The sequence below is a fragment of the Gallus gallus genome, chromosome 1 (assembly GCF_016699485.2).
Source record: "Gallus gallus isolate bGalGal1 chromosome 1, bGalGal1.mat.broiler.GRCg7b, whole genome shotgun sequence".
Taxonomy (NCBI): Eukaryota; Metazoa; Chordata; class Aves; order Galliformes; family Phasianidae; genus Gallus; species Gallus gallus.
In genome coordinates this window covers 145,339,774-145,354,300 of record NC_052532.1, presented here as the reverse complement: position 1 = coordinate 145,354,300, position 14,527 = coordinate 145,339,774, and the positions used below count along the sequence as shown (strand labels likewise).

Here is a 14,527-nt window from a genome sequence, read left to right as displayed (position 1 = left end):
CATTTAAAAGTAGGTAAAGTAAAAGCAGTTATCCTTACAAGAGGCAAATCTCCCAACTTTGCTGCTTATTTATAACCTCCTAGAGTTGGAGACCAAGCTATGCTGGAAAGGGCCCCATGGTAACTCTGTGCTCCTAGCCCTTGGTATTTCTCTAGCCCAAGAAACACAGAAGTAGCAGGTCATTAACTTGAGTTCACCTGTTAAGACTTAGCTCATGGTCATCGTGTCCTTTGTTTGTGTCCCTTTGTATACATTTACACTCTCCTGTGTATTTCAGAAAAGGATATCTTTTTTTCCCATCTAGGTAAATTTTCCTTTTCTGACCTGTGCCAAACCACAGACTGAGTGCTTCTCTGTGGGATCCAGTTTCTTCTTTCCAGTGTATCTACTGCATTTTTTTAAATCAACCTGCAGCCTTCAGACTGTCCTGTTTCTGCTCCTACAGCTTCTTCTCACAATGCCAGGCATGAAAGGAAAGTCATAGCAGTGCTTAATTGTCTGGCTCAGTATCTTTTGGCTTAATGTTCGAGCCTGGGGGAAAGACTGCTCTACTTCCTTTGGGATCCTAGGAGCACCAGTGGGAGGGAACATCAACATCCCAAAAGCCAAGGAGTCTCAGCTTATGGCTGAAAAAAACCCTAATAATTCTGTAGGGTCCAGAAAATTATTCAGCATGTGCAAACTGTACTTTGAAAGATGATGTGTCTTGTACCCTCTCTATACATTTCTTCTCTGAAAGTAATAACTGGGTGCAAAACATGCCTGCGTTGACCCACTCGTAACCATTCATGCTCAGGTAGCAGCTCTCAGTGTTTTCTGCTCAGCATGCGTGGGGTTGAAGCCCAAAGGAAGACTGTGTTGGATTAAAAACTATGCCTTAGTGCATACATGCAGGGGGACTCAATTAAGGACATGAGGAAGATTAGGAGTCTCTTGCTTTTCCTGATTACATAAATTAAAGAGATGAGAGGAGCCCTTTGTAACTAACTAACTCCTTCCCCTTTTCCCCTTAACTCATTCACGACTGCTCCAGTCATGCCCACTGGAATGGTGCTGAAAGCTGCAGCTGCTTAGCCTGCCTTTTGCCTTAATGTTAGGTGTTCAGGGTTGTGAACATAGTCTTGCAGGGTGGAACCAACAAAGTCCCACGAAGCGTGGAGTAACTGGGAGAAGCGTCAGGGAGAATGGAGGACTTGGCACGGGCTCCCTCTAGTGCATGCGAGTGGGCAGGCATATGCCAACATCTCATTTAAAGCATTAATAGAGTATCATTGTGTGTAAATACATACTTCAGGTACCTTTAATAAAACGTGTAATTTTTATTCATATTCAAATAGTGAACTAGGTGCACTGTGTAACTCAGTGCACCTAAGCAAGCAGATCAGTTGTTCCCTACTCAGCTTCGCTCAGAGCTATTTGTGAGACATCAAATAGGACAGTCTGCCCTGCCATCACTTGAAAGATTCGGTGTTACTCTGAATTCTGGTGCTGAATTACGATTTTCAGTGATGCCAGCATAGTTGATTGCGTTGCCTAAATGTGTGTTGGCTGACATTTCAGATTGTCCCACGATAACCTTGAACGTCTAGGTTATCCAAGACACAGATACAGCACAGGACCTGCTGGGCAAACAGGCACACTTCTGAATATGCAGCTGGATGGCAGGGAAGAGACCTGAGCCCAAGCAGTAGTGAAGCCTGGTGCGCCTGTGGCAGCCAATCCCACTAAGGGATCTCCAGACTCCACTGACCTCCTGATGAGATTGTACCACACTGTTGACTGCCATTGGAGTTCAAACGCCACCGTTGATGTGTTTTAGTGTATCTTCAAGCTCAGTGTGTGCTTCCTTAATTGTTGGTCGCTACAGAGTGATTAACAAATTCCAGATTGCTTTAAAGAAGACAGTCTTGTTCGTATCATTTCAGTACAGAACAGTACATGCCTTTATTTTCTATAGCAATGCAGGTGGGCCAGAGACTGACTATGTCAAAGGAGTATTACAGAAAATATTGGTTAGAGATGCTAACACAACTTTATTCTGCTGGTTATGTGACCTTTAGCCAAGGAACAGAAATTAAAGGGCAGATCTAGTAGAAAAATGAACTACTTACAGGCTGTGTCTGAAAAGAATTATAAGATCAACAGTCTCTCTCATGCTAAGGCTTGTGATTATCTAGCACAGCTGTTTTAAATTATGTATCAGTGTTCACACTAAATGAGGTGGTAATTATGCAGATATTAATTATGAAATCATTTGTTAGCCTTCAGTTTTGTGAAAATCTGTAAAAATACAAAGAAGTGAAAATAAAAATGATGTGTTACATTGCAGTAGCACAAACAAGGGAACAATCCAAATACTTGCCTCGGAATTCACCAAGTCATTAACATTGCATAAAATACAAATTTGCCAAATTCTTGGTAGGGATTTGAGAAGCCACGTGTGGCAGCTCCCTCTGGTGTGAGGGGAGCGGGGAAGTGCAGCATGAAAACACCTCTCTTGGCCAGGAAAGGTGTGGGGCTGCCCAAAAGGCAGGTTGCCATTAGGCTGAAACATCCTGTGGCACCTACTGAGCCCCAGGCAAGTGAATTTCTTCCTCTACACTTGCTCCCTCTTGCACATAAAGCACCGGGTCCCCCCAAAAAAGTCATAAAGTCTGATGGTGGTTGCATGCCTCAAAGTGCTGCTCCAAGTATTTCCATTTTAACTGGACAGTGCCCCAAGCAGCTGCTGACATCAAACTGGTGAAGGCCAACAATTATCCTGACCGGGTTGGCGGAGTCTGGAAAGGCATAGGAACAACTCCTCATCACTTATCTATTTCGGGGGAAGGATTTAAAGATTTCTTTCCTTTCTGTGTAGCAGCAAAAGGTGGAGTTCTCGGTTTGCTGGGAGGTTTGTTTTATCATCAACTATCCTTGATTGTGAAGAGTACCCTCCAGAGAACATATCTGGAATAGCAACAGTACTTCGTGATGTGAAAGGCAAATTGAAACTGTTTGCTGCCTATTTCTTGCTAGATACCTCAGAATCAGAAGCCTCAACTCAAACCAGTAATAAAGTCTGAAGACACTGAGTCACATGTAAGTAGCCATAACTTTGAGAATTACGTTTTCAGACTCAAAGGCCACAGCAAATGTCAAGCAGTGTCACGAAAAGACCTTCTGAATTGCCTTGAAACAGCTGGCATTACAAATTGTGTGGCAAAACTTTGTTTTCTTAAACTGTAAGGCAGCAAAGAAGAGAACACTGAAGTCTACCTTGGGGAATTTGAAGGAAGTCTATTTTAAATCTTATGCGAACTTTAACTATGTCTTTATCGTAATAACATTTTTTTGGTCTCTTCAGCTCAGATATTGGTAATTCCTACTCCCACCCCCACCAGTCCTGTAGGGACTGCAAACTGAACCTGACTTCCCCTGGTTGCCTGCTAGATGGCAGCATCACATAACCTGAGCGCGTAGCAAAGGCAAACACATTTCTTTTGTGTAACAAATATCCAGGCGTATTTCCCTTCCCTGTCATAGACTATGTTAACTTTCATAGCATCACGGTTAGTATAATGGAGTTGTTTGATATGATAGCTTTCCTTTATGCTCTTTTGTTCAATTATTCAACAAATGGTACTTTGACAAGTTGAGTAAAAGTCTCTTGGGGCCTCTATTTATTATTTAAATGTAGGAAAATTTTTCCGAGGTCAAGTGATTTTGTAGGCATTTGGGGGGAAAAAGTGAGTTAGTCCCCTTGTTCTTAGCATGTGCACACAGCTCGTATCAGCCTGTTTTTTTCCATCATAAAATTTTAACAAGACAGCGCTATGCAGAGCTCCAGATGTATTTGCTTGGGATTCTGCTCTTTGAAGTAGTTGTGTCTGTACATCTCTAGCTGCTTCAGCTATTTGCCCTTGAAATGAACTAATACCATATTTTTTATCTTTGTATATGATTTATTGGATGAGCATTCTGCCCACCAGAAATGCCATTCTTTGGCCCTGAGCGTGAAGGAATCTGCCCACAGAACTGCAGTGGAAATATTGACTTATTTATTTGTTGTACCTGCCGTGTCTTTCAGCTTGAGGCAGAGGTTTGTTAACTTTTACAGCTTTCACTTTCAGCACAGTATTATGTGCAGTGCCACACAAGCTTACGTAGATGTGTTTACATAGAATGAACCATGGAATGGTCTGAGTCGGAAGGGACCTCTAAGGTTCATCTAGTTCCCAACCCCTGCCATGGGCAGGGAGATACGAAAGTATTCAGATAAGAATAAAAACAAGGAAGTGGTAGGTAGGTCATTGTGAGGATCAGTAAGTTTTCCTTAGAAAAGTTATAAATGCAGTAAGTTTCATAAAACTAACAGAGTTCATTAACTGAGATCTGTCCTATTGTAAGTGCGATGTCTGATGAGTAACCTTGGTGAGGAAAATGTAAATGTGGTGCATTTCTGTGTTCAAGAGAAGTTTTGGATGCAGTAGTGGAGCATCGATTTGTGTTTGCCTTGTAGTGGAAGGCTCATTTGGAATGCGGGCTCATCTTGAGCATGGGCTCAACTGAAGTGTAGGAGGAAAACAAAATAGGTTTTGTAAAAATGTGAAGTAAAAAAGATAATGGATGAAGGCAGTGGTCGAAACACAAGTTTGAAGAAGCCCAAACTGCATAGATCAGGGATAAAAGAGTGAAAAGCTGTAATCTTGATTTAATGAGAACTTGATCTTTACTATTTATAATAAACCACTACTGTTTATTCTTATAAAGGGAACTAAACATACCAAAGTCACAGAATCACAGAATGGCTTGGGTTGGAAGGGACCTCAAGGATCATGAATCTCCAACCCCCCCTGCCACAGGCAGGGCTGCCAACTTCCGCATTTAATACTAGACCAGGCTGCCCAGGGCCCCATCCAACCTGGCCTTGAAAGTGTATTTGAGAAACTCGTAACGTTTTCCTTACCACTCAAGAACAAAGCCTATGTTTGTCCCTTTATCTGACCCTTTGGATTCATACTGAAAAAGCATTGCTATATCTTGCCCAAAGAAACTAGACTGAATTAGCTTGCATTGGTACATGGCTACATGTTTCATTCTGGCGGTGATGATGTGCAGTTTTGGTTATGTTGGCTGCTAAACCTCCCACTGGGTAGAATACACAGACTTGTTAGCAGACCCCAAAGATGCAAATAATCAAAGTAAGGGGGCAGGTGTTTTACCTCAGCAGTCTTTGGCAAGTGGCCAGAAGGACCGATGGCCCTTGAAGCAGAGTGGGACTGGGGCAGACACAACTGGGAGCACTCAGATTTAAGGAAGAAAAGGATGGACCAGGGCACCAGAATTACCATGTCAGGGGATGGCCTGTGGGGGAAAAAAAAAAACAAAAAACAAAAAAAAAAAACAACAAAAACAAGCAAATAGGACCTCAGCTCCTCAGGAAACACATGATGAACCCTGTGTTAGTGACTGTGTGGGAAGACAACCCAGAAGATCATCTGTGGCCTGCAGACCTCACATAAAAGCAGAGGTCGCCTCATTGATGGGCAAAGTAGACAAATGCATTGGGAACGCACTGGATAAATGGAGAAGCAATAAAATAAAATCCTCTTCACTCCTGAATTAAAGAGAGGTGCACAGTTAGAAAAACAAAGTAAGCAAACGTTAAATAGTCTGGAAAGGAAGACAGGCCTTCTGGCCATCTCGAGAGCAGGGGCTGCAAAGGGAAGCAGCCAGGGACACAAAGTGGGGTTAGGTGTGTTTATGAACAATGATGAAGCAATCAGCAGTGCTGGTGGGGGACAGGGCAATAACTAAGGTGGGTGAGATGTGGAGTATACCCAAGCAGCCCTCCAGCAGAGTGTTTGGAGCAGGCAGGCTGCTTTTTGTGCAGGTGGCTGAGGACAGGGTTGGGTCCCATGCCTTGAAGCAGCATTGGTGGGAGTCCTGGAGTGGGGCACTGATTGACCAGGGAGAAATCAGAGGTAAAAGAAATCAATCTGCAAGACTTGGTCATCACCTATGACCAAGTAGAACTGATATGATGGTGAGCACTCTCAGTAGATGTCTGAATATTTTCAGACATTGCCCGAAACTCATCCTTTTCCATTTTTGATTGAGAAAAAAGGGAGGCTGATTCACTGTGAAGACAAAGAACAAGCCACATGCCATAAAAGAGCATTCTAAGAGAAAATGAAAAATAAAGAGATGAAGGCACTTCCCAAAGGCTCTGGGGAATATAAATAGTCCTGGGTTTCATGTCAAAGGGAAGAAATGCTTGGTGTTGGTTTTATTTTTAGAGAGTGGGAGAAGTTATGAGACAGCCTGATATGAGCAGGCTGCCTGAAAATATCTGTCGGTTTTAATGTATATCCCTCCTTACGTCTGACCATCCTGCTCCTAGTGTGAAAAACATGAAAATGGAAAATGTCACTGTGGTAGGAGGCATCTGCCCTGACGCAGATGGCTATGAGTTAAGTACCTCAGTGTGAACTGCTTGCCACAGACTCTGACGTTGGGTGGAGGGAGAAAAGCATCATGAGTTTGTAATTTGTCTCATGGTAAGATAAGTTGCCTGAGGTAGGGTAGTAAGATGTGAAACAGGGTGACCGGCTGCGGCTTGCATGTCTGAAACCATCTGACATGTCTGAAGAGAACTCCTATTAGTACATTGCTCTGAAGTTGAAAGGCTGAGATGTTTACTGCATACAAGTTCATTTTTGAAGGGATAAATGCTTTGCAGTGTGGAGGTCAAGAATGGTTTTAATCCCACCTGAGAAAGTATTAACACTCATAAAGTGTAATTTGGAGAATTGAGAACTTGGTAAAGAGAAACGTCTCCTGGCTAGATGCAAAGTCATGTTTTCCAGCATATCCACTGTGACAGATCTCTGAGTTGAACAAGAGTTCATACGCACTGAGTTCATGCAGCATGGTGCATTTTCTGTGTTCATCATTGCATAATAAGTCTGGAACCAGAAGCAGAATAAAGCACACACACAGAAGTTTCATGAGTTGCAGGCCTGAAATCGGTAGTAGCCAGTCATGATCCTTGGGAATTCAGGTAATTATGTGAATGGCATTAAGTAAAAATTGAGTACTGCGTCCAGGCCTGGGGCCCCCAGTACAGGAAGGACGTGGAGCTCTTGGAGCGGATCCAGAGGAGGGCCACTAAGATGATCAGAGGGCTGGAGCACCTCTCCTATGAGGAAAGGTTGAGGGAACTGGGCTTGTTTAGCTTGGAGAAGAGAAGGCTCCGCGGAGACCTCATTGCGGCCTTCCAATACTTGAAGGGAGCATATAGACAGGAGGGGGAACGGCTGTTTACAAGGGTGGATAGTGGTAGGACAAGGGGGAATGGTTTTAAACTGGGACAGGAAGGTTTAGGTTGGACATTAGGAAGTTTTTCACACACAGGGTGGTGACGCACTGGAACAGGTTGCCCAAGGAGGCTGTGGATGCCCCATCCCTGGAGGCATTCAAGGCCAGGCTGGATGTGACTTTGGGCAGCCTGGTCTGGTGGTTGGCGACCCTGCACATAGCAGGGGGGTTGAAACTCGATGATCATTGCGGTCCTTTTCAATCCAGGCCATTCCATGAGTCTGTGATTCTATAAAAGAGTGCACAGGGTAATCTAGAGGTCAGAAAAGGTTCGCAAATGTGGAATTTCCACCTTCATCTGAAAGAAGCTGTCTGTTTTACACTTAAGTCTTGAGACAGTAAGCACTCACAGCCTTCTCTGCTGGGTCTGAGGGAACTGCAGGCTAACGCTGAGTTGTTGGGAGCTGAAAAGCCAGCTTTTGCAAAAAAAGAAAAACAATCAAACTCTCAATGGCAGAAATTCAGATCCCCTCCATGTACTACCAGTTTCATGAGGTGTAGTAACTAACACCAGCACTGTGTCAGTGATTTTAGTCTAGAGAGTGGCAGTCTCCAGCACTTGATACAGGCACTGAGTAAGAAGGCAGTGACATCTGTGGCTCAGAACAATGCTTTTTGCTGTTATTAAATCTTCTGTGCATTACTGTCTCAGTCTGCAAGTGCCAGGCCATAGTGCTTTTGCTAGAAATAGTGTTCATATTCGATCTGTTTCTGCAGCAGCAGAAAGTCTCTTTTCCTTCATGTCTGTACCCAGTCCTGCAGATATGGATGTGGTATTATCCTTACAGAGCATGACAAAGTGCTTTCCCATGCTTGAGCCGTAGACCATTGCACATGGGAGCGTGTGCATAACCACACACGAATGCACGCTCATTGTGTAGTTGTATTTTTCCATTTGTTATGCTCACATGTACCGTGGTGTCGATACATTACATCGAGTTGTTGGGAAGTTTAATGAATGTAATAGTATCACAGCACATGGGATGAGTCATGTGCATGTACATAAGGAGATGTAATCCTTCCAACAGGATTTCTGGTTGTTAGACCTCTTTACAAGTAATGGGGGAGTGGAGACTGCAGTAAGTGTTTGCAGGGATGTTCCTTGGTCACTACGGTCTGTACAACTTCTCCTTGTTCAGCGTGCAGGCAGTGGAGCAATTAGCAGCGATGCAGACTTAGATAGCTTCCATGTTCCATCAGAGCTTATTGCTTTGTTTGTAGGTTAAATGGGAGAGGTTCACTGCGTATTTTCCACGTAAAGTAGTTTACCGTTTTGTGTTCCTCTGTCAGACACGGTGAAAAAAAACAGTTGCAGAAGCTGCTACACGTGTACGGAGCTGTGGTGAGTTGTGATATCTTGGGAGAAATAGGGTGTGAAGACATAATTAAAGGCTATGGGATGCATTTTACACTTTGTGGCTCAGGTTAGAAAAGAAATGTAGATCCTCAGTTCTGCGCCTCTGCGCTGGAGAAGCTGCTTCTGAAGGAGAGACTTGAGGTTTTTTCCTCAGAGGACTCCTACGTGTGCTAGGAATAGCCAGGGTGCAACATGCCCTAGTTACACACTGCACGAGCGTTGGGTTTGCAAGGAAGATGTGCTAGGGACGAGCTGGGAGGAGGAAGATGCAGTGGAGTCAAACATGGGGGGGAGAACTCCAGCTGCTGTCTGCTCCCCTGCACCCAGCACCACGTAAACAGGACGTGCACACAAAGGGGAAGCGTCCGCATTGTCTTCGCTTCTTCCTGAGTGCTGAGAGTGGGGGACAGATGGCAGGATGGGGCTGGGATGGCGGAGGTCCTCACCTGGACCCTGCTGCTCACCTGAGTGGTGAAGGGAGGGGGGCCCAGCTCTTTCACGTTGCCCACAGCTGTCCCGTGTTTTGGAGGAGCCGGGAGCATCGGTCCAGTTTGGTCTCTCGGGACATCTAGAAGTGGCAGTGATCTCTCTGCCTCTTTGTGTGTTTCTGAAACAGTGGTGCAGGGAGAAAAAAGTGAGAGCAAAAAGCAAGTTCTGTCCCTTCAAAAGTTGCCAGGGGAGATAGGCAGCTGCAGTATCTGAAATCCTAATTTTTAAACTGTGTAGATTTCAGGTTACGTTCCATTAAGCCAGACTTTAGGATCCCTTAAATACATTTGCGTGACTATGGCTAACCCAGTATAGCTAAAGCTGCTTTATTAATTACATTGACATGTTGGGTCGTAACATGCTAAAAATACCAGTGCTGATAATCTCGGCCACTTCTTATTTTCAGCACGGCTTTGTTCTTTGTACTAACTGCCAAGTTACAGTGCTGTAGATGGACCAGGATTATCACAGGCAAGGCTTTATTATTTCAGCAAAGGTATATCTCTGTTATTTCAATAGGAAACAGCAGATAGACGATAAGCCCACAAACTCACAATGAGTGGAAGTCATTACAAATATATGTCCTTGTTGTAACTATGATGTATTTAGACGTCCAGCCCTTTGGAGTGGGAGTCACCAAGTTATCAGTGATGATAAGAGATAACTTTCAGGCATGCCGGCAAGTTAGACAGGGCAGTCTACTCACTGGCAGTCCTTGTGGCATGCTGTGCTGTTCCTAAAGCCCTCCTTGGTGCACTGGGAATAGGACAGTGCGGGGTTGCGAGGCGTGTTCAGCATGGTCTCAGGGTGCCTTGGGCAAGTGCTTTCCACACAGTGCTGAGCGTGTTTCTTTTCTGTATGTCAGAGGTAGTATGTTGCTGAAGTCGTTTTCAAAACACCTTTTTTCTTCCCCTTTTAAAATAAATATTGCATTAAGCAGCGGTCTGTCTGCTTACTACACAAGTAGGTCAAAGTGCTGTCATGCCTGTCTTGCAGACTACCTACAAACACAGCTTAAAAATACACAGAGTGCCAAATCAAACAGGAAGAGCAAGCGATGCACTACAGTTCCTTGACTTGTGCTTCGGTCTGGAGTACAGATTAGCAACAGCGTGGTAAAACATCAGACCCCATGCTTTTGATATCCCATTCACCGACAGCCCTTTATGTGGCAGAGGATGGAAATCCAGATCACGTCCCACTACTGCGTGCTGGTTGAGCCAATTGCCTTCGTGTTTTGGAAGCTCACATCCTGCCCAATACCATTGCAGTATTGGAGGCACAAGAGCTTGCATCTGCAGAATGGTTGCTTCAGCCTTCGGAGGCAAGCTGGCAGGTCAGCGACCAGCTGGACGCACAGGGGTGCCTTTAGGACAATCCCACAGACCTGCTGGTGTGAGGAAGCGTGAAGGAGCTCTCAACTCACTGACCTGCAGATAATGTGTTAGAAAATTAGCAGTTGCTAGAAATGCATTAAAAGAACCCAACACTTTAGCTTGTCACAAACATCCAGCCCAGTACACCTTTTTTTTTTGGCTTGGTAGTGGTGAGCAGCCCTGCCTCCACCTCTGCCCCATGCTCTTCCCCATTTGGCTGTCACAAGGAGGTGGGCACTGGGGGCTTCCCCAGCCCCCTGGAAAAGTCCAGAGTTGGGGCACCTTGCTGGGTCAGCCTCCTGCCAGCATGGTTCCCTCTCATGTTTTGTTACCTAAACCAGTGGAGGGTGCACTGAGCAGGTCTGTGAGACTCACGGGCTCCCACCCAGCATTCAGGGCATGAGAGGCTGTCCTGTAGAGGCTGGATGTAGTCAGAGCAGTGCCGCCCATTTTGGGGACTCGGCGGCCTCACCCAGCGGCACGATCACGCTTTCCTTTCTCTCCACAGATAATCCTGAAGTAATCAGCAGGAACGGGACGGAGTGCCACGAAGCCTCCCTGCGGATGGCCAAGCACGGCTACTGTACATACTATCCTGTCTCCTCCTCTCTAGAATTGCCACAAACTGCATGCTAAGTAAAGAATTTGTTCTTACGGACAAATCACAAACTCTAAAAAGCTAGTGCTGCTATGTCATATATGAATATTAAATATGGTATGCTTACTATACTCCGACCTAAAATAGTTAACTACCTGATACCAGCTGTGATGTTTCAAGACATAAAGGGTAACATTTAGTTTCGAAGATTTTCTAAACATAGTTTAATTCTTGCAAACGTTGTCTTTTCTCCATAACTATACCTAATGGAAATGGTCCAATTGAGTTAGCCTTGGGAGATTCGCTGTTCATGAATCTTTCAAGCTCAGCAATAATTAATTTGTATTGGCTAAAAACATATCCCGGTTGCACGTTTAGTTTTAACCCGAACTATAATTGGGGGTTTTCTTCTTGGTTAAAAAAACTCCTGGTTTTGCTCCCCGAGTGATCTGACTCCGAGAGGGAGGAAGTGCAACAAAGCCCGGCGTGCTGCACGTCACCCTGCCAGTCCAAAATTTTTAGCCAGAAACCCAAAGTAAAGCACAAATTCTTTAGATGCACATGGTTGGTGTTTGACATGTATGGAGAAGTTGCATTTGAGTCATAGCAGAATAGGAGAGAAAAAAGAAAAAAAAAAAAAGTGAGAAATTTTGCACAGTATGAGCTTCATACCCCTTTCAGTCCCCAAAAGAACAAAGTCTTGAAAATATTATTTTACGAGTATATTTATAATGTTTTTAAAAGAGACTTTGCAGAAGTGCCTAAATTTTGTCACATCAGACTTGGTGAAAGCGAGCCTGATGCCAACAGTCAATCCTAGCAGAAGCGAATCTCTCTCAGACTCATGGTCGGGTTACCCAAAGGATCCGAGCTCTTAGGGAGGTCACCTCGGCCGACGTAAAATCAAACGAAAAGACCAGACTGACAAAAGGAAAGGAGAAAAAGAGAGCTGTAGATGAAGAGAAGCGTACAGTACTCTAATTTAATTAAAATCCAGTTTAGTCACTGAGACTTCGCGAGTGACTTTAATCTAGGTTATTAACTGAACACTAAGAATGTAGAACGAGATTCAGTTTAATAAATCATTACTGTATTTGCATTTTTTTTTAATTGGGTTATGAGATTGTAACCAGATTAGAATGGAGAAAAAATAGTTCTTTTAATTGTTTTTGTTTAAAAACATATTTTATGTCACGAAAGTATGAAGATATCTTTAATACAATTATATACATATTATATATACATACATACATATATATGGATGAAGCAGATTTTAATGTTGTTTACTTTTTTAAATACTTTGTTGATTTACAAGGTAATTATATATGTATAATTAAAATTTCGTTTGTTTGATTTGAGATTTGTTTCAAGCACTATTGTACCAAATATTTCATATTTTCACATTTTATATGTTGCACACGTATCACGGAAATGACATAGTTTTTAAATTATTGTTTGAAAAACAAGACAGCTGTTATAAGTGGATATTATGTATAATTGTTTGCAGCATAAGTTTTCTATGTGGACATTATTAGTGATTGCAGTATTTTAACTTAACCTCTTCAGATTGATTGTAAACTACTTTGAACTTTGGCAGCACTGCCCGTTGGGAACGACTGAAGGCACTAAGCGTGGAACTGTTTGTCTAGGAAACGATTTCCGGGCTAAATCTTGTTCGTCCAATGTCTGATTACTATCTATTTATATATAAAGCTGGAGATTTGATCACCTGACAGGAAAAGAAAGGATCGCAATTCGACTGTAAAATTAACATAGTGCTTGTAACGTTGCGTTAGTTTTAATTTGTGGGAAAATAACGTATCTTAACTTGTTACTCTAGCAGTTAAGGTATCACCATTATATACTATTAAAACACTAATATTTGTAGACTTTCTCAGTCATTATAACTAGGTAGTTGACACTGCAACTTGCCTATATCCGTCAAAGTTGTTTTTATTTTTTTATAATAGTTAATTTAGGCATTTGGGTAGCTTATTGTATAATACTAAATGGTAAATTATCCATGTTGTTTAAATATTTTCTGTAGATAACTCTTCGAGGCATCGTTTTGTGTGACCTTTTTATGTTTCGAAACAACTGTTATTCTATGTTTTCTACAAGTAATCCAATACGACTATTTTTTTGCCCATGGATGACGAAGCTTCAGATACATCAGGTCTTTCATCCAGATAAACTGACAGACAAAAAGAGAAAATGTATTTTTAATAAGAGATCCACTTTCCGACTTGACGACTTTGTAATATTCCTAATAACTGTACGAGTACAAACCTATGCTAACGGTAAGGAGGCAATTACAGAGATGTGCAAATACGTGTACAACAGATTCTGCATTTTATTTATTTATAAAGTAATTTTATAGACTATTTCAAAATTTGGGAAGATCTAAAACTATTTTTCTGTATAAATATTATTTGCCAAAACTTTGTTTATATTTAAAAAAAAAAGAAAAAAAGTCTAACGGAGATGATTAAATTTTAAATGCTTTGTTTAATTAAAAAAAAAAAAAATCCAACAAAAAACACACAAATAAAACCCCCTAAAGGAACCATGAGATGGGCCAACACAGAGGCAGTGCACACTGCAGCTGAGGCATAGTTTCAAGCCACTTGAGATGCCTCAGCGTAATTTCCTTCGAGCGATACAGCTCCTCACCAAAATACCCTTTTGTTTGCCTCTCTCATCCACTATAACTGACAGCGCTCACACGAACACCTCGGTAACAGTTCGAGAAGCCCCTCCATTCGCTCGATTCCGGCATATAACTACTAGTGGTCTGTTAAATAGCCATTCTATTTCTGTTGTGACGTTCGATTCATTCACCCAATGTACAACCACTGAAATAAAAAGAAGCATTTTAAAGTGGCGGCCGAGTCGGACCCTTCCTTTATCAAGTGGTGGCTGAGAAGAGGGGGTAGGGGCAACAAATATGGACCAAAGAAAGCACAGGTTGTCTTTTAAAAGCTTACTGTTTTTTCTTGATTGCATATTCAAGGAACAAATTGTTACGTGTGGCCCCCTGCTCCCGGACACACGTGGTCTTTGCCTTGCTGAACAGCACACGCCTGCTGCCTGCCATAGGAGCATCCCTGCCTGCTGCCTGCGTCCTGCACAGAGCAGAGCTTTGGGCAGTGGTGTGATGTCCCTGTGCCAAGAAGGAAGTTTTTCACTCAGAGGGCGGTGACGCACTGGAACAGGTTGCCCAAGGAGGCTGTGGATGCCCCATCCCTGGAGGCATTCAAGGCCAGGCTGGATGTGGCTCTGGGCAGCCTGGTCTGGTGGTTGGTGACCCTGCACATAGCAGGGGGGTTGAAACTCAATGGTCAT

At 43.2% G+C, this 14,527-nt stretch overlaps 1 protein-coding gene across 30 annotated transcripts in view; it reads left to right on the top strand.

The window, feature by feature from the left end:
• Positions 1-14,065, top strand: part of MBNL2 (muscleblind like splicing regulator 2) — a 107,125-nt gene extending 93,060 nt beyond the window's left edge. For all 30 annotated transcript variants that reach the window (NM_001163372.4, NM_001163373.4, NM_001163371.4 and 27 more), the window contains one exon: positions 11,093-14,065. In NM_001163372.4, coding sequence (NP_001156844.1) covers positions 11,093-11,220 — 128 coding nt within the window. In that variant the 3' untranslated portion in view covers positions 11,221-14,065. The remainder of the gene's footprint in view (positions 1-11,092) is intronic.
• Positions 14,066-14,527: the final 462 nt, after the last annotated feature.